Raw genomic sequence first — 23,630 nt, forward strand, 5'->3', positions numbered from 1 at the left:
CATGTATGGTGATTATGAATGCAAACATTGGCATTTGCAGGCTATTTTCTTTTTGATAGCTACTGAAAAAGGATGAATAATGATTTCCTTCTGCTGAAATGCTCCCACCCCAAAGATTCCCAAATGCAACGAGCTCGATATTATCTTATCTTCGCCCACCCCTCGCATTCTGCCTCTTCACCAAACAATCCGAACAATACCACTTCCCAACCGGCGGCGCCTTCAACCCCACACACCCATAATGAAACCACTCCCTCGGACAATCCTTCGCGTCGCACGCAACCATCTCTCCATAAGAGACTTGGTTACAGAAACAGTATGTCGAATTATCTTCGTTTCCTGCGGCGTCTTCGGGGTCGGAGTCGGGATCTGGGGATGGGGGAGTTGGGGGGCGTCCGTGGGTGGGGGCTTGGGGGCGGTGAGAAACGCTGTGGGAAGGAGTATGGTGGGAGTGGGATATTGAAGGGCGTGAGGATGAGGAGGTGGGGAGGAGAGTTGGTGGGACGAGGGGGGCGGTTGAGGGGAGGGCGCCATCGACTTGGAGTTTCTTGATGTCTGTGTCCAATGCCTTCAGGTGACGGTCCAACTATGGTCATGGTCACATTAGCCTTGCGTAAGAGGAGTCGAGTACTGGGGACGTACAAGGAGCATAGCTTTATTAGCCAACGCACACTTCTCCTCCTGCACCTTCAACGCCATCTCATACCCCTCCCGAATCTTCTGATAATACACACCCTCTTTCGGAAACTCCACCAAACTCCCATTTGCTCGGATGTGTTTGTGGATTGCTTGGTCTCGGTTGTTTATCTTTTTGCGGACTTCGGTGAGGCGGAGTTCTTTTGCGCGGAGTTCGGAGAAGATGTGTTGGACTTCGAGGGGGAGGTTGTCGAGGGAGGAGATATAGTCCGTTAGGACTTCGCCGGCGTCCATGGCGTGTTATTGGATGTTGATTAGGAGATTTCTCAAGTCTCTTGAAGGTTGAAACGCTCTCAAAGTCGTTCAAGAGAGGTGATCACGTGGTCCAGAAGTACGTAACAGTGGCGACTGCTCTCAACGGATCACTCTCAGTGATAGTTCGTTTGGTGTTGATGTATAGAGCTCTCGAATAGTGTCTAGAGGGCTTCGAAGACGGTATTTTCCAGACTGATCTCACGGTGTTCTGAGGTTTCTTGGTGGTGAGGTTCTGCAGGATGCATAACGTTGCAGGCCTCATGCAATACACCGCCGAGAGATCAACCGCCGCCGTCCATGTAACGAAGAATCAATCAACCTCCAGCACCTTCAAGAAGCCATCCACCGTTCTTTCACAGCATCTAAACCATACTTAGGATACCCTCCATAACTCCAGCCAACCATGGCGTACGAAGAACCGACCATCTCGGTCTCCGCCAAATCCACTCCCCCACCCTACGACCACACCTCCTACCGCACCGCCCCCCAAAAACTAAAAGTAACCTACCACCACGATGAATCTGTCGGAAACTACCACTTTGGCGAACGTCACCCCATGAAACCCCACCGCCTCACCCTCACAAACCACCTCGTCCTCGGCTACGGCCTCCACCACAAAATGTCGATCTACAAACCTCGGAAGGCGACATATGAGGAACTACAGAATTTCCATGCGAGCGAGTATTTGGATTTCTTGAAGAGGGTCACGCCGGCCAATGCGGAGGGCATGGCGGGGATGTTCCCGAAGTTCAATATTGGGGACGATTGTCCCATCTTTGATGGGATGTATGAGTTTTGTCAGACTTACGCTGGGGCATCCCTCGACGCTGCGCGGAAACTAGCGACAGGCGAAGCTGATATTGCGATTAATTGGAGCGGGGGGTTACACCACGCAAAGAAATTCGAGCCGTCGGGGTTTTGTTACGTCAACGATATCGTCCTCGCCATTCTGAATTTATTACGATATCATCCAAGGGTGTTATACATCGACATCGACCTCCACCACGGCGACGGAGTCCAAGAAGCCTTTTACTCCACAGACAGGGTAATGACCCTCTCCTTCCACAAATACAACGGCGACTTTTTCCCCGGTACCGGTTCCCTCTCCGAATCAGGCGTCTCCCTCGGCGCCCATCACTCCCTCAATATCCCCCTTCGCGACGGCATCGACGACGACTCCTACATCGCCCTCTTCCGCGCCATCCTGGAACCAGTGATGAACTCCTATCGACCCTCCTCCATCGTCCTCCAATGCGGCGCCGACTCCCTCGGCTGCGACCGTCTCGGCTGCTTCAACCTCTCAATCAAAGCCCACGGTGAATGTGTCCGCTTCGTGAAATCCTTCGGCCTCCCAACCCTCGTCCTCGGCGGCGGCGGCTACACAGTCCGTAACGTCGCCCGCTGCTGGACCTACGAAACCTCCATTTGCCTCGACACCGCACTCTCCCCCACCCTCCCCGCCACAACTCCTTATCTCGAATTCTTCGGACCGGATTATACGCTACATCCGAGACTTACGGGAAGGGTGGAGAATAGGAATACGAGAAAGTACTTGGATGGGGTGAGGGTTGGGGTTATGGAGCAGTTGAGGTATTTGAATTTTGCGCCGAGTGTGCAGATGCAGGAGATTCCGGGGGATCTGGGAGGGTGGATGGAGGATGAGGAGGAGGGGGTTAGGGATGGGGTTGAGGATGGGGAGGAGGGGAAGGAAACGAGGTGGGGGGGAGATAGGGATGGGAGGAGGGGGTGGGGGGAGTATTATGATGAACCGGTGGAGGATGTTATTTGACGAACAACAAGGAGGGAACAGGAAGCAGACGTGAATTCGGAATTTGTGATTTAGGGGTGGTATCGATACCCTGATGATCGATGATATTGGTTGGTCTTGGAAAAGAATGGAGAAGCTCGGTGCGAGAGTACAGCGGAATAGACAGGAGCATTGAAATAGGTGATACCCAATTGCATGAGTCGTTACGGACTTTACTCCCCTCAAAATGTTCACCGAGTCAAGGTGGGTATGGAATGACGTCGCGCACCTTCACCCCACAAGGTGCTCACTCGGTAAACCTAACCTTCACACCGAGAAAACACAAACATCCAACTTCAACAGCATACACCCCCATTACCCCCTTAAAAGTCCATCAAAATGCTCATCAAAGAATTCCGCGTTCCAATGCCCGTCTCCCTCGACGAGTACCAAGTAGCCCAACTCTACGCCGTCGCCGAAGCATCCAAATCCGAAACCGGGGGCGGAGAAGGCATCGAAGTCCTCGCCAACGAGCCCTACGAGAATGATAGTGGGAAGGGACAATATACGAAGAAAGTCATTCACCTGAAGAGTAAGATTCCGAGTTGGTTTCGGGCTTTTTTGCCGGCGGGGGCGACGGAGGTGTATGAGGAAGCTTGGAATGCGTATCCATACTGCAGAACAGGTGTTACATGTCTACGATTAATATTATCTGCAAAGAGATACTAATGGCGTGGTACAGTCCTCACGAACGGCTACATGAAGAAGAACTTCACCCTCGAATGTATCACAATCCACGCACCAAACGACACCGGAACCCAAGAAAACATCCACAACCTCTCCGCCAAAGATCTTAAAATCCGGGAAGTCATCCCTGTCGATATCCTCACCGACACCGTCCCCGCCAAGGACTATAAGCCAGAGGAAGACCCCGCCCTCTTCCACTCTACCAAAACCGGTCGTGGACCCCTGAAAGAGGGATGGCAACAAACCGCCGACCCAGTCATGTGCGCATACAAGCTCTTCAAAATCGAGTTTAAGTGGATGGGACTCCAAACGAAGGTGGAGAGTTTCATTGGAGGGACGTTGAAGGGGTTACAGATCAAATTCCATAAACAGCTGTTTTGTTGGATTGATAAGTGGTATGGGATGACGATGGAGGAGATTAGGAAGATGGAGGCGCTGACGAAGGCGGATCTGGATGCAAAGAGGGCCGCGGCTGCAGCGCCGGAGGTTACAGAAGCTTGAAGGGATGGTGTGTGCAAGGACAGCTATTGGCCTATCCTCGGGGCGTTCATTTTGCAGTGGCTTGCTGAGAGAAACCCGATACAGAGTAGGATCTTGAAGATAATTCTGAGCAATACGTGTAGAGGAAGGACGTTACTTGGAGAACTATAAAGATGCCAGGGGCGTGATACGAGAAAGAGCAAGGACCTCATACAGGCTTTCCATAATGCAATGAATTCACAATACAACTACACTTCTATAATGTGAAACATGCTTAACCCATCCTATCGTACACCATGCCTGTTTCCTTTCCAGCATGCTAAGCTTACTCAAACACTGTCCCAGTCTTATCCTTGACAACCTGGATAGACAACCTCCACAACTGATCGCCCAACTCCTCATCCAAACTCATCGAGCTTCCCTCCTTAATCGAGTTCGGGGGCATGATGTACTTCCCCTGAACTTCCTTCTCCTCAATCTCCGGGCTTGTAGCGGCATAACACTCACTGATACACCCTTCGAAGATATCCTTCAAGAAGGGGCGGATGACGGCGTGCGCGATATGCGGCAAGACACCATATCCCTCGTTCTTGTCGTACGTATCTGCGGCGACGTGTTGTTGAGTCGTTGCGACGACGCCGGGGTGGATCGAGTTAATGTAGACACGGGGCGGATTGGGTCCTGAGAGGTGGTGCTTGATGAGTTGACGTGCCATGAGGATGTTGGCGAGTTTAGCCCTATTGTAGAGATAGGTGGGGCCGATATCCTCGTTACACTCATCCACACTCGCGAATTTGGTGTCGGATTTCGCCCAGCGGTGGTTCTCGGAACAGGTGACTACCACACGTCCAGGGGTTCCAAACTTGTTGTTGTTCTCTTTGATGAGCGGCATCAAATGCTGGATCAAGATAAAGTGACCAAAGTGGTTCGCAGCCATGTGCTCCTCGATCCCACTCGGACCCATCGAATATTTGTCGATTCCGATACCGGCGTTAGCAACGATACAATCCAAGCGACGCTCACTCCGCGCGATCTTTTTGGCAACCTCGTCAGTCTCCGGTAGGTTCGAGAGGTTACATTGGATCCACTGGACACGGTCGTGGACGTCTGGACCGAGTTCTTTTGCGAGGGTTTCTTTGGCTTCGGTAGCGATTTCAGGGTTACGGGAGATAATAATGACTTTAGTTGCGTTGTGCTTCAAGACTATCACCATACGTATTAGCAGTCCTTCAGTGCCAGGAAGGGGGAAAGAGACGCACGGTTGTAGGTAGTACCGAACCCGATACCCTGAGCACCACCGGTGACGAGGTAGACCTTCCCGGCCAGGTCAGGGATGTCGTCTGCGGTGAAAGATTTGCCAAAGATTGCTTCCATTGTAAGTGTATGCTGTTTGTTTGTTTCTTGGTCGATGGTAGTCAAGGGAGGGAGGAAGGGAGGTTTGGTGGTTTTGTAACGCTGAGCACGGTGCTCGCTCATGACGTCATGAATCGAACATTACGCACATATCGACAACGACTGGATCGGGGAGATCGAATCGAAGGAAGTTATTGTATCGAATTCCTCCTCGTAACTGAACTGTGGGCCGTCCTTCGGCTCATTGGACTTCTATCGATATCGTGGGCTCCCACCGGTTCTTGATCTGGATGTGATAGCCCGGATATCTGGATCACGTCCTGTAACTCCCAACATCTTCGACTGAGCACTCACTCCTTCTGCTCCTCCAACTTATCCAGGTATGCCTTGCTGGTCTTCCGCACGGTCTTGTCCATCATCTCCTTGATTTGCGCACAGCCAGCAATGGCAACACTGAACATGTTCTCAAACTTGTCCTGGTGCAGTCTTGTCTCCATCTGTAGTAACGCAACATCTTCCGTCGCTCCTTGCGTTGCAACTGTGCAGTATGCCATGTCATTTTCCTCCACGTTGTTCAGATCTGTGGAAAAGAGTTAGCGAAGTCCAACAAGCGACAGTCACAACCCCACACACCTAGTAATGGCTCATTGTCATACGACCCGGCCGTACAGGCACAGATATAATTGCTTATCGGAATCCCTGCATCCACAATTGCTAGTGTGACCGCATTCACACAATCCGCAAGCATGCCCCCATCCTGACTCAACACCTGCAAACTGACACTAATCTCACTTCTCGGTGTCAACCCCACCAACACTCCACCCGAAAACACATCCTCAACCAACATTGACCACTCTTGTAACCGCTTGTCGGTTCTTGACCGCTTTTTTCTGTCAGTGGTAGAGAAGGCGGGGACGGAGAGGTCAACGGTGATGATTGCTTTTTCGGGGTGTGCGGTACCCCGTTGAAGGGGTTCCCGGGGGCCACGGACTGCGCAGAGGACTTTTGTATTGCCGTGTTCGATGTAGGAGGAGCCATCGGCGTCTGGAAGGAGGGAGATACGGGATGTGAAGCTGCGGAGTTCGTTCCAGCGACGGCCGTCTGCACACCATGGTTAATACACCTAATCAAACCCAGCTACTTGTAATATGAAGAAAACATACCCAATCGAAGTCCTTCAGGCGATAGAGTCTCCATATCTCTCAAATTCTGAGTTCACCTCGCTCATGAATTCTGCTGCAAGGCGCCGCACGCGTACGCACCCCGCGGCCGACTCGTACGGTTACTCCGAGTTCCTCTCCTTCCTCAAACCCCGACGATTTGGTACACCACAGCGTCTTTCAAGATTCCTTGTCTTGCGATTGACCCCGTGACGCTGTTGACTGATACTCTCAGCTCGGTTCAATCATCGTCGGGTGCACCTCGTTCTTCTCTCTTAATCTTGGGTTGAAGCAGGGTGCAAAATAGAGACACTGGACGTGCCGTCTCTTCGGGGCCGTATCACGGACGTGGGAGGCTTTTTTCAGGACCGACCTTACGATGAGTTTAACCGGAGGTGAGGTAGTATACAGCTCTCCACATATCAAACTCGTAGGTAGTATTCGTAGATAGAATAAATGACCCGCCACCGGACAACTATGATTCCATGTACGTGAGCATGTGCACTTGTATAACCACTTTCGCGTTCTTCTTCGATATAATCCGCTACCGACGGTATACTCTTTTACCTCCATTTAGTTTCAACATGCGCCATTTGTATTGGAACTCTTTCCATGTGCGGGTCCCAACACTCTGGCAAGGAGCTTGAGGTGTCCAGCTGTATAATCTTAGTTAGCAGTGCTTTTTGTAAAGATGTATAAATTAGGAACGCATGTGACGTCGACGGCAAAAATCAGTTCAAAATGAGGATCCGCAAGTCAGTCCTCCTCCAGTAAAGAAGGAGGAATGACGATAGGGTAATACATGCTATTGTTGAAAAGCATCATTTTGCACCGTCGAGTCAATCGCGATCGCATTTCGCCATCGTAGTCATCGAGAATGTCCGGATGAGGACGTGTACGTCTCAAATGTACACATCCGGTTTCACCAATGAAATGAACCCGAGGGGTACGGTCTCCGTACTCCGAGGACAAGCGGAAGTGACGAAAGGAAATGGCTTAGCCTTACCCTTTAGATCAGCAAATAAATTTCGGTGTTTGGGTTGGCGAGTTTCGAGGTGCGTGTATACGTGTATATATACGTGCTCGGTCGTTGGCCAAAGCCCGTGAACCGCCGGGAAGCAGATAGGCAAAGACGGAAGGAAAAGCAGGATCAGCTGCCTGTGACGACGGATTCTACATAGACGGCCTCCAGTACTGGCTTCCGTCGGCGACGAGCACCGCGGCGCCCGGGCGGGAAGCTTCGTCTCCATGGGCCCAATGCAACCTTACTTAAATGAAATTCGGGCGCAGCGCTGCTTACGTACAACGATTGCGACAACGCAATTGCTGAGGCCAAGGAAAAACTCAAATCCCGAACGAGGCATTTTCGCAATCTCCTTTCGCCCGCATTGAATGCTTTACTTTTGTTGACCCGAAGCGAAGTTGACCTGTTTCGGAGCCGAATATTGAGGTGTGAGCAAGGGTCTGTCTGCAACCTGTCGGCGCGCCCTCCGATTTCCCCTCGAGCAAAGGACCCCCCCCCCCCCGGACGAATCGGAGGGACCCCAGCCTCATCGCGATCGGGGCATGTTCGACATTTCTTACATTGACGCATTCTTTGGCACTCTTATATTGTATGGTGACATCGGGTACGAAGCTAGTGGCAAACCTAATTCGCCGGGTACGACGGTTGAAGGGGACTGAAATGGCATTGCGACATAAAATCTCGCCAAATGCGACGCAGCTCGCTCACTAGAGTGTTTCGGATCATATTGGGCTTACTAATGACTGCTTGGGTAACATGTCGCTCCCCGGCGGAAGCTTATCCCAAGCTGGGTTGCCATTGATCCACTGCTCATGGCAGGCGGCGAGATAGCCAAATATTCTCCTCGGTCTCCGATCAGCTGTTTCTTTCAACAGAGACGGCACGGCTCATGCCCACTGGGTTCTCTTTGTTCTTACCGAAATGTCGACTCCCTCAGAGGCCTCACTCTCCCGAAATATCTTTAGCGCCCTTGTAGTACATTCGAGCACGCAGCCCAGTTCCGTATCTCGGCGATCGGCTTTCATTTCACTCAAAAAAGTCGGAGGTGAAGGAAGGCATGGCCAATAGCAAGTGCTGAGCCTCCGTCGAGCATATGGATGAAACACATGCTTACTCAGCTCGCGTACTTGCTGGGCAGAAGCTGGCACTGTTGAACGCGGATGCACAGTTCCGTCTTGCTGGTCTGCACATGGGTGGGAATGGGGAATCGCATATAAAGAGGCGACCACTCACCCTCTTCGAAGGCACTCTTCAAACCTTGCCTTACCTTTGATCTTCTTGATCTGTATACCAATAAACCTTCGAGTTTATATTGGGCTTTGATCTAGATCTGATACCCCTTCTTGTTTCTTTTGAATATATTGCGATCTAAAATGCCCGTCAACCTTATCAACAACAACAACGCTGGGAACATCTCTCACCACTTCCGCTACCCAGGGAGCACCGCACCCGGCTTTCAACTCTCGCCGTTGGAATTATACCTCCCGGTACTGCCTGTACAGGCAAGGACTGCAGCACAGGCTGTAACTGTTCATGCCGCCGCACCGGCTACCCGGGGTGTAGCTACGATTGTTCAGAGTTATACCAACAATAACGCTTCGCAAAATCAGGGCGGTGATCATGGGGACGCCCCGCTGCGTTCCCCTCCTGATACACCGCTGATCGCCCGCCGTCGTGCTCCGGTGCCCCAGGGACAGCCACTTCCGCTCTTCGACATCGACGACCAAATCAATTTGCTCCAGGCTTTCTTGATTGTTAGGCCAACGGGTCGTCCACCCCACGAAAGAGAAGAAGCTTGGTGGTGTGTCGGCGAGTGGTTTATCCATCTCCATCAGGACGACGCTCAAGAGGAAGGGCACGACATCATTTACTGGCACCTTTCTGGCGCTGATGCCGGACAAATCTTGAGGACGACACTGGCCGTTTTTCCGTTTGATGAAGAGTACTTGCCCGAGAAGGAGGAGGCCGAGGCGGGAAGTACCGGTTGGTATTTCGACGAGATCGTTCAGCGTGCACACGTTGTCATGGAAGAAGATGCTTACAATACGACATCGTTTCCCCCACGCTACCTCGAGCGTGCCTTGCCGAGCGCTCCGCCCACTCGAGTCGCCCATCTCGTTCAGGACGAGTTCGAGGGTGTACTTGCATCCCTGCGGTTGAAGGCATTACGCTTGCTCGACGACCTTCATGCCGACGAGCTCGAGGCTCATTCCAGGTGGAACGAAAGAGAAGCCGATAAGAAGGCCTACCAAGCTGAAATCCAACGCGTCCGTGGGCTCATGATTCCTCCTGGCCAGGGCATGGATGTTTTCGATCAGTTGAGTGCTACAATGGAGTATTATAATGAAAGGGAGGAGCTGCGAATCTTGGAGGATCACGAAGATATTCGTACACGTCGAGTAAAGGTCGCTAACCACCGTTGCATGAAGGAGACAACCTGGCGTCATGCCGAAAGGTTATTCGCTCTGTGGAGGTCTTATCCGCCCATGTAACGTGAGAATTAAACCGTGTCAAGCTCTACGGACGAAAATAAAAGGAAAACGACAAACGGAATGGAACTGGAGTTCAACATACACTATCGGCATATTGGGCTATTGGAAATACGGAGTTATATGATACAGGACATTGGAAAAATGGGTACCGGAGCGAAGTTTCATCTCACGGCTGGCCGTTTCGAGACACTTCAAAAAAAGTTCCAGATAACTGGACGATAGATTTTACTTTATTTTACTTGCTTGTTATGTTTCAATGGATTCCTTTTTTTGTCTTTTACTTCTGACCTTTGTCAACGTTACATGAGGCTCGCATTTTGGTGTCTCGCGATCGAAGAGGCTTACGACCTACCACGTACAGTAAACGATCTGATTCAGAGCTCACAGAGACGCTTAGATGGCTACAGCACGCAAACAATCTTCAAATACTGCCGAAATCCAGGCAAAACTCGACCACTCTGCCGCTGCTGTGCGCAAGTTGGTATCTTCCTGGTTACCTGAAGAATCAGGCGAGTCTGGCAAAGTCGATGAAAATGAGGATGACGACTCGTTACTGGTTCCGAGGCCTCCCAGGTGAACTCGTTGACACTTTATTCCTGAATGTACCAATGCCTAACGCGTTTACAGGCTTGGCCTCGGCGCCTCCAGTGCAGAGATGAACAAGAAGAATACACCCATGGACGCAACCGCAAAGCTGAAGCGCAAACTTCTCGGCCGGCAACCACCTCGACGAACTGAAGCGAAGCTTACCACTACCGCACGGAAAGAGGAATCATCCGACGACGAGGAAGAGGGCCGAGGTTCAATAGGCAAGAAGAGGAAGGCTGTGCCTGCTCCTGTTGGGGAGAAGCTTCAGGCGGATGCGTCTGATTCGGAGTCTGAAGAGAAGGAGGGTGGTAGCAAGATGGGTGGATTCTCGTTTGACAGCTATAAACAGGAGAAGTCAAAGAAGGCAAAGAAGAAGAAGAGGAATAAGCAGGCCACTGCTGCCGCTAATGGAGGTCAGTGAGGAGAACACTGGAGGAATTCGAGAGTACAGTTCTCAAAAGTGGAAGGCGAATGTTCATGAAGACATGGCTCAAATCAAATGGGCAACAATGTGTTGTGCCGTGAACCAGTAGGGTATGCGCAATCTACCGAAGCAGGACCTGTCGAGACGCGGATTATGAGGGAAGGACAGAGTGCCTGGACCTACTTGATCATGAAGGTGCATGTATGAAGATAAATCCTTCCGTGGAGCTGCTGGTCTGCAAAACAGGGCAGCCGTGGTCGAGATACGGACTGAGCCCGCTCGACGCTCGCATCGGCGACGCTTGCAGGAGGCAAGTTGCCAAAGTATGATAGGCTTAGAGAGCCATATAGCAGTTCCATCGCGTCTCAAGCTTGTCCCCATTCCAACTTAAAACTCCCCAGCTCGGCGTCTCTACACGTGCAAGGCGCGACGCGCCGGCGCCCTGCAGCGACTCAATTGAACCCAAAACACCAAAACATACCCTCGATACATTTTACATCACCGTGCAGCAGCCAGTCCAGGTCGTTGGTCCATGCGATAAGAGTGACCGTGTATATCAGTTCAGTACACCATGACCGATGCGCGAATCACCGATGCCCTCAACCGGCTGGTGGAGTTACATGTTCCGGCCGAAGCAGGTGTCGCGCGTCAACAGCAGATGGCGGAGCTATGTAAGAGGATGTTGGCAAGGTGAGAGTTTCAGATGTGATTTTACGCAAGTGTTGACCGCAGCGAATAGTCGCATGCAACCGTCAGTTGTGGCCGATGTATCGCATGTATCAGACTTGATCAAGAAGAAGCGTATGAGCATTCAGACCCAGTCAATTGCAGTTACACTGACACGATTTTACAGTGTTGAAGGACAACGAAACGCCCGAAGATGCGCTGCGCTTTTCCAATCTCTATTCCCGTCTTCAGACCTCACCGGTTCTCCACAACAAATGGGCTATTCTTTACCTCCTATACAACCTTTCGAATAACGCAGAAATCAATGCCGCGGATCCCGAAACGCGCGACATAAATGCGGCCTTTTCGTACATGGGACTACACAAGATCCCTGAGCGGACTTTGGATGATCCGGTGCAATCAACATTCTCTTCAACAGCCTCTTCGAGACCAGCACCGACCAAAACAAAGGCGCAGTTACTGGCAGAATACAGACAGCAAAGAGCGAAAGATCATGCGGTACCTAGCGAAAAGACTTTACTGCGGGACATCCCGTTCACGTTGCAAGGTCTACCGAGTACACACCTTCCATTTTCGAAATCAGATACGCTCAGCTTTCCTGCAAATTTACCACCACCTCTCATCTCCCTGTTGCATTCTCTTGCAGAGCCGGCATTACTATACAGACGTCTCAATGCGTTCGTGAATGATGCGGATAAAGGACAGAAAGGTGGATTGGTGGGACAGAGTTTCCGTTCGGCGCTGGGAGCCGAGTTAACCAAGTATCTCGGACTTGTAGCTGCGATCGAGGGAGAAATTCGGCGGGAACTAGTGGATGCCGAGGAGAATATGAGTATTGGATCAGCACAGGCAGGGATCACACTGAAACGTTGCGTGGCATGGACGCGTGAGGCTACGATGGGATTGAGATTAATGTCGGTCATGGTTGAGGCGATTGAACATCCGGAGCTCAAGGGTGGTGAGCTTATCTCCGCCATCCATAATTTCGGCACGCATGGTGATCCGTTCGTGAACACCTTTGCACAGAGATTGGTAACGAAGATCACGTTGCCGTTCTACGAGATGCTGTGTCGGTGGATCTACGATGGTGAGCTTCTGGATCCTTATGAAGAATTCTTTGTCCGAGACGCGGAGCCGAATCAGCGTGGCGCGGTATGGAATGGGAAGTATGTTCTTCAAACAGCCATGATCCCAGGCTTTATGTCCGAGGCACTTGCGAAGAAAGTTTTTCTAACCGGAAAGAATCTGAATTTCCTTCGGTATCAGTGCGGTGATGCGGAATGGGTCGAGAGGCACTCGCGTGAGGCGAGAGCTGCGTCTGATGGCGGCGAGTATGGCGATATTTCTGGGTCGTCTCTGGAGGCGAGTATCGATAAGGCGTATACTACAACGACGTCGCGGTTGATGGATTTGATGCGGAATAGGTTCCATCTCTTCCATCATTTGGGGGCGTACAAGCGGTATTTGTTGCTTGGTCAAGGTGACTTCATTGCGCTATTGATGGAGACGTTGGGAGACTCTTTGGATAAACCGGCGATCCTGTTGCATAGACATAACCTCACCTCTGCGCTCGATACTGCGATCAGAGAGTCGAATGCGCAATACGAGGATGCAGATGTCCTGCGGCGACTTGATGCTCGTATGCTGGAGCTATCGCATGGAGAGACCGGTTGGGATGTCTTCACCCTTGAGTACAAGGTTGAGTCACCAGTCGACGTTGTCGTCACTCCCGAATGTGCGCGCGGCTACCTCCGTGTCTTCAACTTCTTGTGGAGTATCAAGCGCGTCGAATACGCCTTGGCCGCAATATGGCGAAAGACGGCAACAGGCGCAAGGGGTGTTCTGAGGGATATGAGCCCAAGAATGAAAGCAGAGTGGATGAGGGCGCGATGTCTGGGGGAGGAGATGGTGCACTTTGTGTGTCAGTTGCAGTACTACATCCTTTTTGAGGTGCTTGAGAGTTCTTGGGATACGTTTCAAGCGGAGTGTACGAAGCCTGATGCTACGCTTGACACCCTTATTCAGGCACATGCGACGTATATCTCGTCCATTACGCAGAAGGGTCTCCTCGATACCAGTCGATTGGGGAAGGCAAACTCTTTCCTATCGCAGCTGCATGAGATCTTCAAGACCATTCTGGCTCACAAGGATGCGATGGACGCCCTCTACACAGTGGCGGTGAACGAGTTCACGCGTGTCGCTCAAGAGAAAGCAGAAGCTCAATCCCGAACGGCACGTGGTGAGTGGGGTTACATCGGTGCCTCTTCCAACCAATCACAAGAATCATCGGAGTTGGACGTTTTGTGCGAGCGCCTGAATGATTTGAAAGCGAATTTCAGCGCAAGACTCCAGGTACTACTGGGTGATCTGGCATATCAGGCAGATTCTGAGATGAGGTTCTTGGGGGTGAGGTTGAATTACAACGAGTTCTATCAGCTGCCACAGCGGAGAACGAGGACGTCGAGGAAGGACGAGAGTGGCAAAGGCAGGGAAAGGACGACGACTGGCGACGAAGTGAAGGCCACTACATGATCACAAAGGTGAAGGAGAACTAGCACGAAGCAGATATTTGGGCAGGGACAAACAATAGTGGGGGCCGGTGTTATTGATTTTTTAGATTGGTTTAATTATTAAATTTCCGATTAACCACGAGTAAGCATGCTCAGGCACGTACGATACGGTAAGCTTTGCAGCCCGCATCCAAAAATTTGGTTATCGCAACTTCAAAATTCAGGAATCAACAAGACGGTAAACCCTCAATTCAGTTGTTGATCCGTTCTTTGTTCATCCCAATCGAATCAGAATGGCCACCGCAGCTCCTCGTCTCCAGCCGCTGAAGCTCCCTGTTGCGCCGGCGCAGCAGACGCCCGAACAGCGTTACTGGAGAACATTCAAGTCTCCGCTCCTTATTAAGGAGTACGGTTCAGTCACACACATTCACTTTTCACCTAACTCGCCATATGACTTTGCTGTCACCGCGTCTACGAGAGTACAGATCTACTCCGCCAAAACCCGCCAAGTGACCAAGACTATTAGCAGATTCAAGGAAGTTGCATACGGAGGTGAACTCCGTCAGGATGGAAAGCTGCTAGTAGCTGGTGACGCCGCCGGCCTCGTACAGATCTTTGATGTCGGATCAAGAAATATCTTGAGGTCGTTGCAGGGTCACATCTTGCCCGTTCACGTTACCAAGTTCTCTCCCGAGAACCTTACGACGCTATTGACGGCAAGTGACGACAAGACGGTTAGATTATGGGACATCCCGACACAGACGGCTACCAACATCTTTTCGGGCCACGAAGACTACGTGAGGGCTGCTTGCTTCGTTGCGGGTGGGTTGGTTGCGTCTGGATCATATGATGGTACGGTGCGTCTGTGGGATCCTAGAGTGAAGGAGAATGGTGGAGAGGTTGGACGTTGGGAGCACGGAGAGGCAGTTGATGCGATTCTTTCGGTTGGAACGGCTGGTACGACGTTGGTGTCTGCGGGTGGCGATGTGATCAAGGTTTGGGATATCACGACTGGTCGCTCTGAGCCTGTTCGTGAGCTCCGGAATCACAGGAAGGGTGTTACGTGTCTCGCGCAGGACAAGACCGGTTCTCGTGTTCTTTCGGGTGGATTGGATGGTCATGTCAAGATCTACGAGACCAGGGACTGGAAGGTCGTTCACGGTGTCAAGTACTCCGCACCACTACTCTCCGTCGCACTCTCCCCAGACGACAAGCACATCGTTGCCGGTATGACCACGGGACTCCTCTCCATCCGTACCAGACCAGCAGCAGGCGTAACAAAGAACAAGGCAAAGAAAGACCGCACGAGCGCAAACAAACGAATCATGCGCGGAACGGACTACAAACCCGATGCAAACTCTGGCGTCGTCGAAGTCGAAGAAGCACGAAGAAAGCGCCTCAGAGCCTACGACAAACACCTCCGCGCATTCCGCTACGCCGACGCCCTCGACTCTGTCCTCACCTCCGCAACAGCCCTCACCATTCTCACCGTCCTCACTGAAATCCGTCATCGTTCTGGTTTGCGACAAGCTCTCCAAAACCGCGATCAGGAATCCCTTGCGCCGATTTTGAGATGGTGCACAAAATGGATTCGGGATGCGAGGTATGTTAATTGTGTTAGCGCTGTTATGGATGTGTTGTTGGATATCTATGGGGGTTCGATGGGTAGTAGTGCGTATGTGGATGATTTGGTGTTGAAGCTTGCGGATCGGGTCGAGGAGGAGGTTTTTATGGCCGAGGAGGCGAAGAGGATGGAGGGTGTCCTTGAGGGTTTCTTTTTGTCGAGTGTATAAGTGGAAGTGAAAAGGTCTGGAGGGTGTGGGAAGGAGGAGATAGACTACTGTGTACCCGGAGCTGTTTTGGTAGTCTGATAGAAGAAGCATGTTGCAGCAATGCGCTATCGTTCAGTCCCTTCGTTACTTCCACACCCTATGCGAGGATTCGAAGTATAAACTTACACTCGTCTACTTCCTTCTCCAAACACTCATCATATCCTTCGCACTACTCTCCCCCTCATGCATCTTCCCCGGCTTCTCAAAATACACATTTTCAAAGTTGTCACCAAGCAGCTCCTGATACAGTTCCGGCGTCAACGCATACGGCGGGCCACCCTGATGGCCCGTTATGGGGTGCATCAGAGCAATCAAATGCCCACCAGGCTTCATGACTTCACTCCAGCGTGCTGCCCATGTTGGTCGAAGAGAGGGATGGAGAGCACAGAGAAAGGTGTAGTCGAAGCCGAAGTCTACGCGGCCTTCCACACCCTCTGGTAACTCTTTGAAGAAGTCTGCGACTAGAAAGTTGATACGGTCGTTGTTTGTGTCGGGGTATTGGGCTTTTGCTAACTCGACGGCTTCGGGTGCGATGTCATAGCCGTACACCTGCGCATCGAGTGCTCGTGACAGGTAAGCAACATCGTAGCCCTTTCCGCAACCAGGAACGATTCCGATGGGTGTTGCTGCGTTTTCTCGAGCGTTGTCAGGGATCACCGGAAACTTCCTCTCCTCGATGAGCTCGACCAAAGAAGGCGAAACGAAGCCTCTATCCCATGGAGTTCTGGATGCACGTAAACATCAGCCGTCTACACGAAAGGGGAATGAGAGTTACTTCTTGATCTGCCAAAGATCAGACCAGCTGCCCTTGTTGTCGAAATGGGATTGTAATGGGGTAGGCATTTGAAGGTATACGACGCAAGACGTCAATGGGTTTATGTCCAAATCATGCAGTGTAACGAAGATTGCGCAAGCGTGAAAAAGTTCATTGACGAAGTTATTTCCACAGCAAAGTACGTAACGTTGTGTTCGATTACAGTATACCTGGGTAGTTATAGTTACCTAAAAAGCTCAAGACACATCGAATTCTTTCATGTCATCTTCAACATAAGACTCGCCTGAAAGACGAATCCAACATCAAAGGAGAAATGGGAGAGAGAGCCCGTCAGAGCGCTCTTCCGTGCAACCCAGCATGCCGTCCGAAGACAAAGCACAGCCGGGCCAGAGTTCATCGTGTCTCGACGCCTAACCCACTGACCAATCCAAGAGGAAAAGCCGACAAGCTCAAACAGCATCGAAACAAGGGAGGATCCTCGCTCTTAATCGCACGAAAGAGCCAAAGCTCATCAACCGAGTGTAACTCGATGGCAGGTTTAGAAAACCAATGCCAGAACAGATACTATAGAAATGATCCTATGAAGTATGTTCGTGAGGAACAACAGAACGGAGCGGAGGGCGAGTTTATATAGCGAACAGGCGTGGCTGGTGCTGGCGGTGCAAATTTCGAACTGGACTGAAAACTCGTGATATCAAAGGTTAGGGTTAGGATTATAACCAAAATAAATAAGAGAATCAATAACGCCGTAACCACCATATCCATATCAGCATCTTATCTACACTCCCTAACCTTCTCCTTAATCTCCCTTCCCCTCTTCTTAATCGGCTCAACCCACCAAAACCCCTCGACCTCCTCCAAACACGCATAATACTCCACCAAGACCTTCATGCCCTCCTCATCGCCCCTCTCTAACGCTTCCATGAACCCCTGACTTAGATGTGCTGGCCAGCTTAGGATTTCGCTGAGGTTGACGCGATGGGGACGACGGAGGATAGCGAGGTTATCCAACGCTGGTTTCGACTCCTCGTGGAAGGGGTGGGAGGGGGATGTCAACGCACGAAGCGAAGACGGAAGGTCATAGCTAAACATCGGTGCTTCGAGTGCGGCTTCCTGAAGGGTCCCAACCAATGCTTTCCAAGTCCGGGGAGGCATGAGTCCCTCAGAGTGGAGAACAGACATCACATCCCGACATCCACGTAAAAGTTTCATCCATTCTGTCGCGCCGGGGGATGTATCCTCGTGTGCTTGTGAGCACGCATACACGCTTAATCCTATACTCGCCAACAAAACCGGTGCGGCGTTCCCCGGTCCAATTCCGGCGGAGATTGCTTCTCGGAATGTCGAGAGTGCGTTTGCGTGGTGGTATAACATGAGATTTCGCATTTCTTCTCGAGAAGATTCGGGGGTTAGGGCTTCCATGTGGCTACTTGCGATGGCGAGGAGGGTGTGCATCAGATACGGCACTTGGAAGGCCAACTTGGGCACCTCGGATCTCCAGAGATACGTCGTGTACGAGTCTGACATCGTCTCACAGGTCGAAGTTGTGTAAAGATGCATCAGTCGCATATCGGACATGTGGTCGATACACACATAAGGGTTCGGGAGCCACGGGATCGAACACGTAGACTCAGATCCTTGCAGCGCCTTGGGAGAAGGGGGGCGAGATATGGAGATGGTTGATGCTGAATATTTCGACATCCCTGTTAAATCATCCTCGTAAAACGTCTCACGATCGTTTTGATCGAATATCATGGAAGGTGGTGTACCCACTGTCCTCACGGACTGCACAGTGAACGTCGAGGTGTGATCCCACCTTGCCGGTGTTGGGCGTAACCACAGCTTTGCCAGGTTATCATCCGATACGGGCGTGGGTGGGCTGGATCCATGGATGTCCAGGACGGAGGAGTTAGGTGGTACGGTCGATGACGCTTCGTCATACGTGAACTTGTTTCCGGACGTGCCTGTCCATTCAACGCGTACCGGGGCAGCGTCTTTGTCGGCTCTGGGTACTGGGACTCGAGGTTGAGTGGAGTCCAGAGAGGCGTCGCACGCAGACTGTGGTGTGGGTAATCGACTTGGGTGACTGGTGCCAGCGGCCCATTCCGCTAGTGCACGGTTCGCTTCAACTTCCTGCGGTGGAGAGATATACACATTGGGTCGGCTGTTATCCTCCTTGCCTTGCACCTCTGCAGAGTGAGCTTCAAGCTCAGTTTGCGGCGATACAGGCGCGGGCGTGGTCGTGGTCAACGTCAACGTCACGATCTTCCCCACATCCACCTGGTTCCTTTTTGACTCCCTTCCGCGTCCTTCCCCTTCCAACCTCTTCAACCTTTCCTCCCTTTCCTTGTTCCTCTCGACTGCGATGTTCACTGTCCGAACGATATCGCACTCCCCAATCACACCGTGCCGTGAACAATTTACACAAACAGGTTGTCGTTCATCGCATTTGACACGCCTTGTTTTGCATTTCGTACAGCCCGCTCTTGACTTTGTGTGGGATCGTCGGCCCATTGCTGTTTGGTCTAGTCGGTGGAGTAAGTAAGCTTAAACCGGATGCGAACGGTAACGTCGACACGGGTCGCACTTCGCTTCAGCCTAAGGAAACTGCTCGGCGACCAGCTTCAACTGTTTCCCGAGGTCGAGTTTGGCGACTTCGAACACGAGTCGTGCGTGTGTCGCACCCGCGCCAGACCAGTTGCGGTAATACGAGATACGAACTCGAGAAAATGGATACGAACAGGTAAACAACGAATACGAAGCCGTTCGAATATATAAATTGCCCAACTACTCACCATGACCTTCTTTCATCAACTTCCTCAACCTCGGCTTCTCTGATCCGATATGACAGCTTCAACTCTTCTTACAAGAGACTACGAGTCATACCATTTCTACAAGTATGATCCCTCTCTCGCCGCCGCAATCATCTTTACAATCTTCTTCATCCCCACAACCGCATACCACACCTGGCAACTCCACCAAACTCGACGTCTTGGGCCTCGCGCCTGGTATCTCCTCCCTCTCGTCGTTGGTGCATTTTTCGAGGTAATCGGATATGCCGCCCGCTCCTCCTCCACTCAGAAACCATATGGTACAGGCGCGATGATGCCGTATATCATTCAGTCGTTATTCATCTTACTCGCGCCTTCGCTGTTCGCCGCGACGATCTACATGTTACTCGGACGTCTCATCATTGCGCTCAAGGCACAGAAGTTGAGCTTGGTCCCAGTGAGATGGTTAACCAAGATCTTTGTCGTTGGTGATGTGATTTCATTCTTGATGCAAGGTGGTGGAGGGGGTATCCAGGCTCAAGCTAGGACGGATCCCGATAACTACGACCGTGGTGCAAAGATCATTCTTGGAGGGTTGTTCGTGCAGCTTATTTTCTTTGGACTTTTCGTCGTCGTTACTGGACTCTTTCACCATCGACTCAACAAACAAGCCTACGCCCCCGCTCCTGCCCGCAAACTTCTTTGCTCTCTCTACCTCACCTCGGGTCTCATCCTCATCCGATCCATCTTCAGGATCGCGGAGTATGCACAGGGCAGCGACGGCTACCTCATTTCTCACGAGGTGTTCTTGTATCTCTTTGATGGATTGTGCATGTTTGGAGTTCTGGTTTCGTTTAATTGGTTGCATCCCACGAGTATGTTTCGGGATCTTGCGGATGGGAATGGAGTAGGTACTTTGGAGATGGTGGGGAGTGAGAGTGCGTTGACTTATAAGAAGGATGCCAGTCAACACAGTATTCACTCAATGGCCTAAGGAAATACCGGAGTTCAATTCACGCCGTGACCATAGTACTAGTGATACCTTACGTACCTTAGTTATGCAAGTTTTTCTTTACCTTTGAGCTACACCTTGTCGAGACGGGGCATAAACCTCGATCATCAAAAACCTACTCGTACTTCTTCGCAATTGGATTCCTTCCCACATCCCCCAAAAAGTCACTCGAAGCCTGCAAAGCCGTCGTATGGCACCACGGCTTCGCCGCCATCTCCTTCGACATACACGTAATGAAATCGTCACTCCAATGACCACGCGGCCATTCCCTGACAATCGCTTCGTAAGTGTCAGGATGTACCCAAGCCTGATGAGCCCCGATATTATCATACAAGGTAGCTAACTGGATTAGCTGCCCGTGCGTCGTGATCCGCCCCGGCACGAAGTTCGTATGGCGCAAGATCGCTTCAGTAACGCTATCAATGAGGTCTTGAGGAACATCGTAATTTCCCTCCTTCTTCTTTGCCCTGAGGTAATTGTACGTCTCGATACCCCCGCGGTACTCGAACGACAGCTTTGTCGTCAGGAAGAACTCGTCGGCGACACCGATGTCGTGGAAGAGGGAGGTGAGGAAGTAGGTCTCTGGATCCCATTTGAAGGATTCGGGGAACATGTCCTGGGCGATGGCAGCACCTGGATGGACTTCTTTAGCCCACATCATCATCATCTTTGCGCGTGAATTGGCGAAACACACCAATCATATAGACTCTGATCGAATGATTAAATGGTCCACTCGCAAGTCTGTCCTTCACCCATTGGAACGCGTCTTTGACCAACTCCGTGTCGGGCAACCGCAATTGCTCAATGGGTATAACACTGGCTTGCCTCGCTGGAGTAACTGCAGAGATGAGCGATTCGGTGATCGACTCAAGGTGTTCTGTGTGGCCAGGGTGAAGAGAGGACGGGTCGCGTGGGACGGAGTTCAAGCCAAAGTTGTTGCGCAAAGCCATGGTAGTAAGAGTTGCTTCAATCTCGTACTTTTGACTGGAGTTAGTTTAGCACCCAGATGTCGAAACGATAAGAAGACACCGTTTCTTGTAGCTTGTGGTCATAACAAATGGTATACCTTGCTTTGGATGGTGCATTGTCCGTGCCGTGAACTGTGTGACCAGACGCATGTCACGCAACTCACGGGCCGACCTCCGCAACGTTGGTCATCTGCGGGTAAGGAGAACGAGAACCAGACAGATGAGGGTCAAGATTGTAGATGTGAAATTTCGTGAAAGTTGCATTGTGTGACGGCGGAATCGAAGTATCGTGAAAATCAAGCCAGCCGCGCCTGTGACAGTAAAGTAGCAGGATTTGTAAGTAGTAGACGGTGTGGGTATATAGGATATTCTAGCATGATGAACTCCCGAACTCCTTACTCCGTCCCATCTTGCCACGCCCCACCTACCCCATTCACCTTTCCCTTCACCGCCCACCCCTCCCTCACAGCCTTACACGCCTCACCCAATCTCCTAATTCCCTCTCTCCCCTCCTCATCCCCACACCAACTCAAACTCAGCCTGACATACTTTGCACCCCACCCCCTCTCATCCCCTGGCACCTCAAACGCATCCCCGCTCGCAACCTGAACGCCGAACTCCTCCTTCGCACGCTTAACGACTTCTCGCGCATCATACCCGTCCGGGAGTCCGACCCAGAGGAAGTATCCTCCTTCGCCACCCTGGATTGTAGTGCCGGAGGGCAGGTATCCGGAGAGGGCGGAACGGTAGGTTTTGGAGCGTTGGCCGTAGGTCTCGCGGAGTTTGACGATGTTTTCGTCGAGGGCGCCAGATTGGGTAAAGTGTCCAACGATACTTGAGTTGAGTTGGGATGGACACCCGCCGCTGTGGTTTGCGCCACCTTCAGCGAGTTGTAGGGCGAGGAGGGGACTCGCTGTCTCGATCCATCCAACGCGGAATCCAGGTGCGAGGAGCTTGGCGAAGGAACAGTTCGAGATGGTGTTTCCGTACTCTGAGGGCATTGTGGTGACGTCGCGCGTCACAAGGCGTGCTGGTATTTTACCACCGGGAAGAGGTGTGTAATGAAGGAAGTCGTACACATCATCAGAAATAACAAGAGCATCGTACTTCCGAGCCAACTGCGTGATCTTAGTTAGTCCATTACTCCAGCACTGAGGTTGGTAGAACCACGTACCTCAACAAGCTGATTCCGTCGTCGTTCAGACATGATTTGTCCACTGGGATTCGCGTATGTAGTCACACAGTACACAACATACCTGAACACCTTCTTCTTCCTCGGTGCCGCCTCAATCGTGCTCTTATCACCATCGCCTTCTCTCCGTCTCACTTTTTCTTCCCTCTCGAGTGCTTCCCTTAGGGCATCGATATCGATGCCCTCCGCATCCTCATTCACCGCACTCATTCGCCCGGCGAACCCGGCGTCTTGGAGAATACCAGCAGCGAGGAAGTACGTAGGCGACGTACAAAATGCTCGGCGGGTATATCCGTTATGTGGCGACGTACATAATTGAAGTACATTCATGAGTCCATATGAAGCGCCGGGTGTCATAACGATATTCTCACTGTCAGCAACTGTTAGTCTGGATGCATCAACCGAAAACCACAGATACCGACGGTTTAACGGCCTCCTCCCCTCTCAACGCATATTTCTCAGTCGTCCACTCGGCTAACACCTTCCTCGTACTCCTCGGTCCAAGATCACTCCCGTACTGTAATGGATGTGCCGCGGGTGTCCGGCCACTGTTTAGATCAGGTAACTTTGAGAATGGGCTTGATTGGAGAAGGACTTCGGAGGCGGCTTTGGCGAGGGAAGTGGATGGGAGGAGTGATTCGGTTGGCCAGCCCATCTGGAGGTTGATGACCTTGGGGTAGCTTGCGTCGGCCATTGTCGAGATGAAGCGGATCAGACAGAGGCGAGAACGAGAGATGCGACAATAGATGTTTCGGAACAGCTTCGAGGTATCAGAATCAATTGGAAAGGTGCTTGGATCGTAGAGTGCACCGGGGTTGAAATCGAAAGGTTGCTCGAGCTCGAGTGTGGGGAAATCGGGAAGGTCATGACGTACAGCACTCGAGGACGATAGGGAATGATACGAACCAAATCCGAGC

The 23,630-nt window shown here is 51.6% G+C and overlaps 14 protein-coding genes across 14 annotated transcripts; 7 read left to right on the forward strand and 7 right to left on the reverse strand.

The window, feature by feature from the left end:
- Nucleotides 1-145: 145 nt before the first annotated feature.
- On the reverse strand, nt 146-930 carry SAICODRAFT_61994 (uncharacterized protein; the record flags this gene model as incomplete). The annotated part of the gene is made up of 2 exons (XM_019169881.1): nt 146-586; nt 643-930. 2 exons carry the CDS (start codon nt 928-930, stop codon nt 146-148), a joined length of 729 nt encoding a protein of 242 aa, XP_019021393.1.
- A 424-nt stretch (nt 931-1,354) lies between these two features.
- SAICODRAFT_61957 (histone deacetylase phd1) lies at nt 1,355-2,740 on the forward strand (the record flags this gene model as incomplete). The annotated part of the gene is made up of 1 exon (XM_019169876.1): nt 1,355-2,740. One exon carries the CDS (start codon nt 1,355-1,357, stop codon nt 2,738-2,740), a length of 1,386 nt encoding a protein of 461 aa, XP_019021394.1.
- A 288-nt stretch (nt 2,741-3,028) lies between these two features.
- Nucleotides 3,029-4,206, forward strand: SAICODRAFT_32036 (ACYPI003934-like protein). The gene is made up of 2 exons (XM_019168088.1): nt 3,029-3,383; nt 3,441-4,206. Exons 1-2 carry the CDS (start codon nt 3,098-3,100, stop codon nt 3,944-3,946), a joined length of 792 nt encoding a protein of 263 aa, XP_019021395.1. The 5' UTR covers nt 3,029-3,097; the 3' UTR covers nt 3,947-4,206.
- A 44-nt stretch (nt 4,207-4,250) lies between these two features.
- On the reverse strand, nt 4,251-5,299 carry SAICODRAFT_62022 (NAD(P)-binding protein; the record flags this gene model as incomplete). Its single annotated transcript, XM_019169883.1, has 2 exons — nt 4,251-5,128; nt 5,185-5,299. The coding sequence occupies 2 exons, from the start codon at nt 5,297-5,299 to the stop codon at nt 4,251-4,253; spliced, it is 993 nt and encodes a 330-aa protein (XP_019021396.1).
- Nucleotides 5,300-5,628: 329 nt separating this feature from the next.
- SAICODRAFT_27733 (exosome complex exonuclease RRP41) lies at nt 5,629-6,475 on the reverse strand (the record flags this gene model as incomplete). Its single annotated transcript, XM_019167054.1, has 3 exons — nt 5,629-5,858; nt 5,912-6,379; nt 6,442-6,475. The coding sequence occupies 3 exons, from the start codon at nt 6,473-6,475 to the stop codon at nt 5,629-5,631; spliced, it is 732 nt and encodes a 243-aa protein (XP_019021397.1).
- Nucleotides 6,476-8,835: 2,360 nt separating this feature from the next.
- Nucleotides 8,836-10,963, forward strand: SAICODRAFT_10081 (uncharacterized protein; the record flags this gene model as incomplete). Its single annotated transcript, XM_019165172.1, has 3 exons — nt 8,836-9,867; nt 10,352-10,527; nt 10,582-10,963. 3 exons carry the CDS (start codon nt 8,836-8,838, stop codon nt 10,961-10,963), a joined length of 1,590 nt encoding a protein of 529 aa, XP_019021398.1.
- Nucleotides 10,964-11,537: 574 nt separating this feature from the next.
- On the forward strand, nt 11,538-14,234 carry SAICODRAFT_21774 (uncharacterized protein; the record flags this gene model as incomplete). Its single annotated transcript, XM_019166468.1, has 3 exons — nt 11,538-11,656; nt 11,706-11,767; nt 11,820-14,234. 3 exons carry the CDS (start codon nt 11,538-11,540, stop codon nt 14,183-14,185), a joined length of 2,547 nt encoding a protein of 848 aa, XP_019021399.1. The 3' UTR covers nt 14,186-14,234.
- Nucleotides 14,235-14,392: 158 nt separating this feature from the next.
- SAICODRAFT_73564 (U3 snoRNA-associated protein 15) lies at nt 14,393-15,956 on the forward strand (the record flags this gene model as incomplete). Its single annotated transcript, XM_019170870.1, has 1 exon — nt 14,393-15,956. The coding sequence occupies exon 1, from the start codon at nt 14,457-14,459 to the stop codon at nt 15,954-15,956; it is 1,500 nt and encodes a 499-aa protein (XP_019021400.1). The 5' UTR covers nt 14,393-14,456.
- A 164-nt stretch (nt 15,957-16,120) lies between these two features.
- On the reverse strand, nt 16,121-16,872 carry SAICODRAFT_97462 (S-adenosyl-L-methionine-dependent methyltransferase). Its single transcript, XM_019172109.1, has 2 exons — nt 16,771-16,872; nt 16,121-16,719 (listed from the first exon to the last, which is right to left on the reverse strand). The coding sequence occupies exons 1-2, from the start codon at nt 16,836-16,838 to the stop codon at nt 16,128-16,130; spliced, it is 660 nt and encodes a 219-aa protein (XP_019021401.1). The 5' UTR covers nt 16,839-16,872; the 3' UTR covers nt 16,121-16,127.
- Nucleotides 16,873-16,939: 67 nt separating this feature from the next.
- SAICODRAFT_175082 (uncharacterized protein) lies at nt 16,940-17,474 on the forward strand. Its single transcript, XM_019165813.1, has one exon. The coding sequence runs from the start codon at nt 17,084-17,086 to the stop codon at nt 17,402-17,404; it is 321 nt and encodes a 106-aa protein (XP_019021402.1). The 5' UTR covers nt 16,940-17,083; the 3' UTR covers nt 17,405-17,474.
- A 70-nt stretch (nt 17,475-17,544) lies between these two features.
- On the reverse strand, nt 17,545-18,192 carry SAICODRAFT_37330 (uncharacterized protein; the record flags this gene model as incomplete). Its single annotated transcript, XM_019168555.1, has 1 exon — nt 17,545-18,192. One exon carries the CDS (start codon nt 18,190-18,192, stop codon nt 17,545-17,547), a length of 648 nt encoding a protein of 215 aa, XP_019021403.1.
- A 1,261-nt stretch (nt 18,193-19,453) lies between these two features.
- On the forward strand, nt 19,454-20,597 carry SAICODRAFT_21778 (RTA1-domain-containing protein; the record flags this gene model as incomplete). The annotated part of the gene is made up of 2 exons (XM_019166469.1): nt 19,454-20,515; nt 20,572-20,597. Exons 1-2 carry the CDS (start codon nt 19,615-19,617, stop codon nt 20,595-20,597), a joined length of 927 nt encoding a protein of 308 aa, XP_019021404.1. The 5' UTR covers nt 19,454-19,614.
- A 71-nt stretch (nt 20,598-20,668) lies between these two features.
- SAICODRAFT_61922 (HD domain-containing protein) lies at nt 20,669-21,503 on the reverse strand (the record flags this gene model as incomplete). The annotated part of the gene is made up of 2 exons (XM_019169873.1): nt 20,669-21,186; nt 21,248-21,503. 2 exons carry the CDS (start codon nt 21,501-21,503, stop codon nt 20,669-20,671), a joined length of 774 nt encoding a protein of 257 aa, XP_019021405.1.
- Nucleotides 21,504-21,904: 401 nt separating this feature from the next.
- Nucleotides 21,905-23,547, reverse strand: SAICODRAFT_97473 (PLP-dependent transferase). Its single transcript, XM_019172110.1, has 3 exons — nt 23,136-23,547; nt 22,696-23,083; nt 21,905-22,639 (listed from the first exon to the last, which is right to left on the reverse strand). The coding sequence occupies exons 1-3, from the start codon at nt 23,405-23,407 to the stop codon at nt 21,917-21,919; spliced, it is 1,383 nt and encodes a 460-aa protein (XP_019021406.1). The 5' UTR covers nt 23,408-23,547; the 3' UTR covers nt 21,905-21,916.
- Nucleotides 23,548-23,630: the final 83 nt, after the last annotated feature.

This window comes from Saitoella complicata, assembly GCF_001661265.1.
Source record: "Saitoella complicata NRRL Y-17804 unplaced genomic scaffold SAICOscaffold_27, whole genome shotgun sequence".
In the NCBI taxonomy this organism is placed as follows: domain Eukaryota; kingdom Fungi; phylum Ascomycota; class Saitoellomycetes; order Saitoellales; family Saitoellaceae; genus Saitoella; species Saitoella complicata.

Coding starts and splice junctions, on each gene's coding strand:
- SAICODRAFT_175082 (XM_019165813.1), top strand. CDS start 17,084: ATGGGAGAGAGAGCCCGTCAGAGCGCTCTTCCGTGCAACCCAGCATGC.
- SAICODRAFT_97473 (XM_019172110.1), bottom strand. CDS start 23,407: ATGGCCGACGCAAGCTACCCCAAGGTCATCAACCTCCAGATGGGCTGG. Junction 23,084..23,135: donor GGGGAGGAGGCCGTTAAACC/GTCGGTATCTGT, acceptor AGTTGCTGACAG/TGAGAATATCGTTATGACAC. Junction 22,640..22,695: donor GACGGAATCAGCTTGTTGAG/GTACGTGGTTCT, acceptor AAGATCACGCAG/TTGGCTCGGAAGTACGATGC.
- SAICODRAFT_97462 (XM_019172109.1), bottom strand. CDS start 16,838: ATGCCTACCCCATTACAATCCCATTTCGACAACAAGGGCAGCTGGTCT. Junction 16,720..16,770: donor GATCTTTGGCAGATCAAGAA/GTAACTCTCATT, acceptor ACGTGCATCCAG/AACTCCATGGGATAGAGGCT.
- SAICODRAFT_32036 (XM_019168088.1), top strand. CDS start 3,098: ATGCTCATCAAAGAATTCCGCGTTCCAATGCCCGTCTCCCTCGACGAG. Junction 3,384..3,440: donor GTATCCATACTGCAGAACAG/GTGTTACATGTC, acceptor GGCGTGGTACAG/TCCTCACGAACGGCTACATG.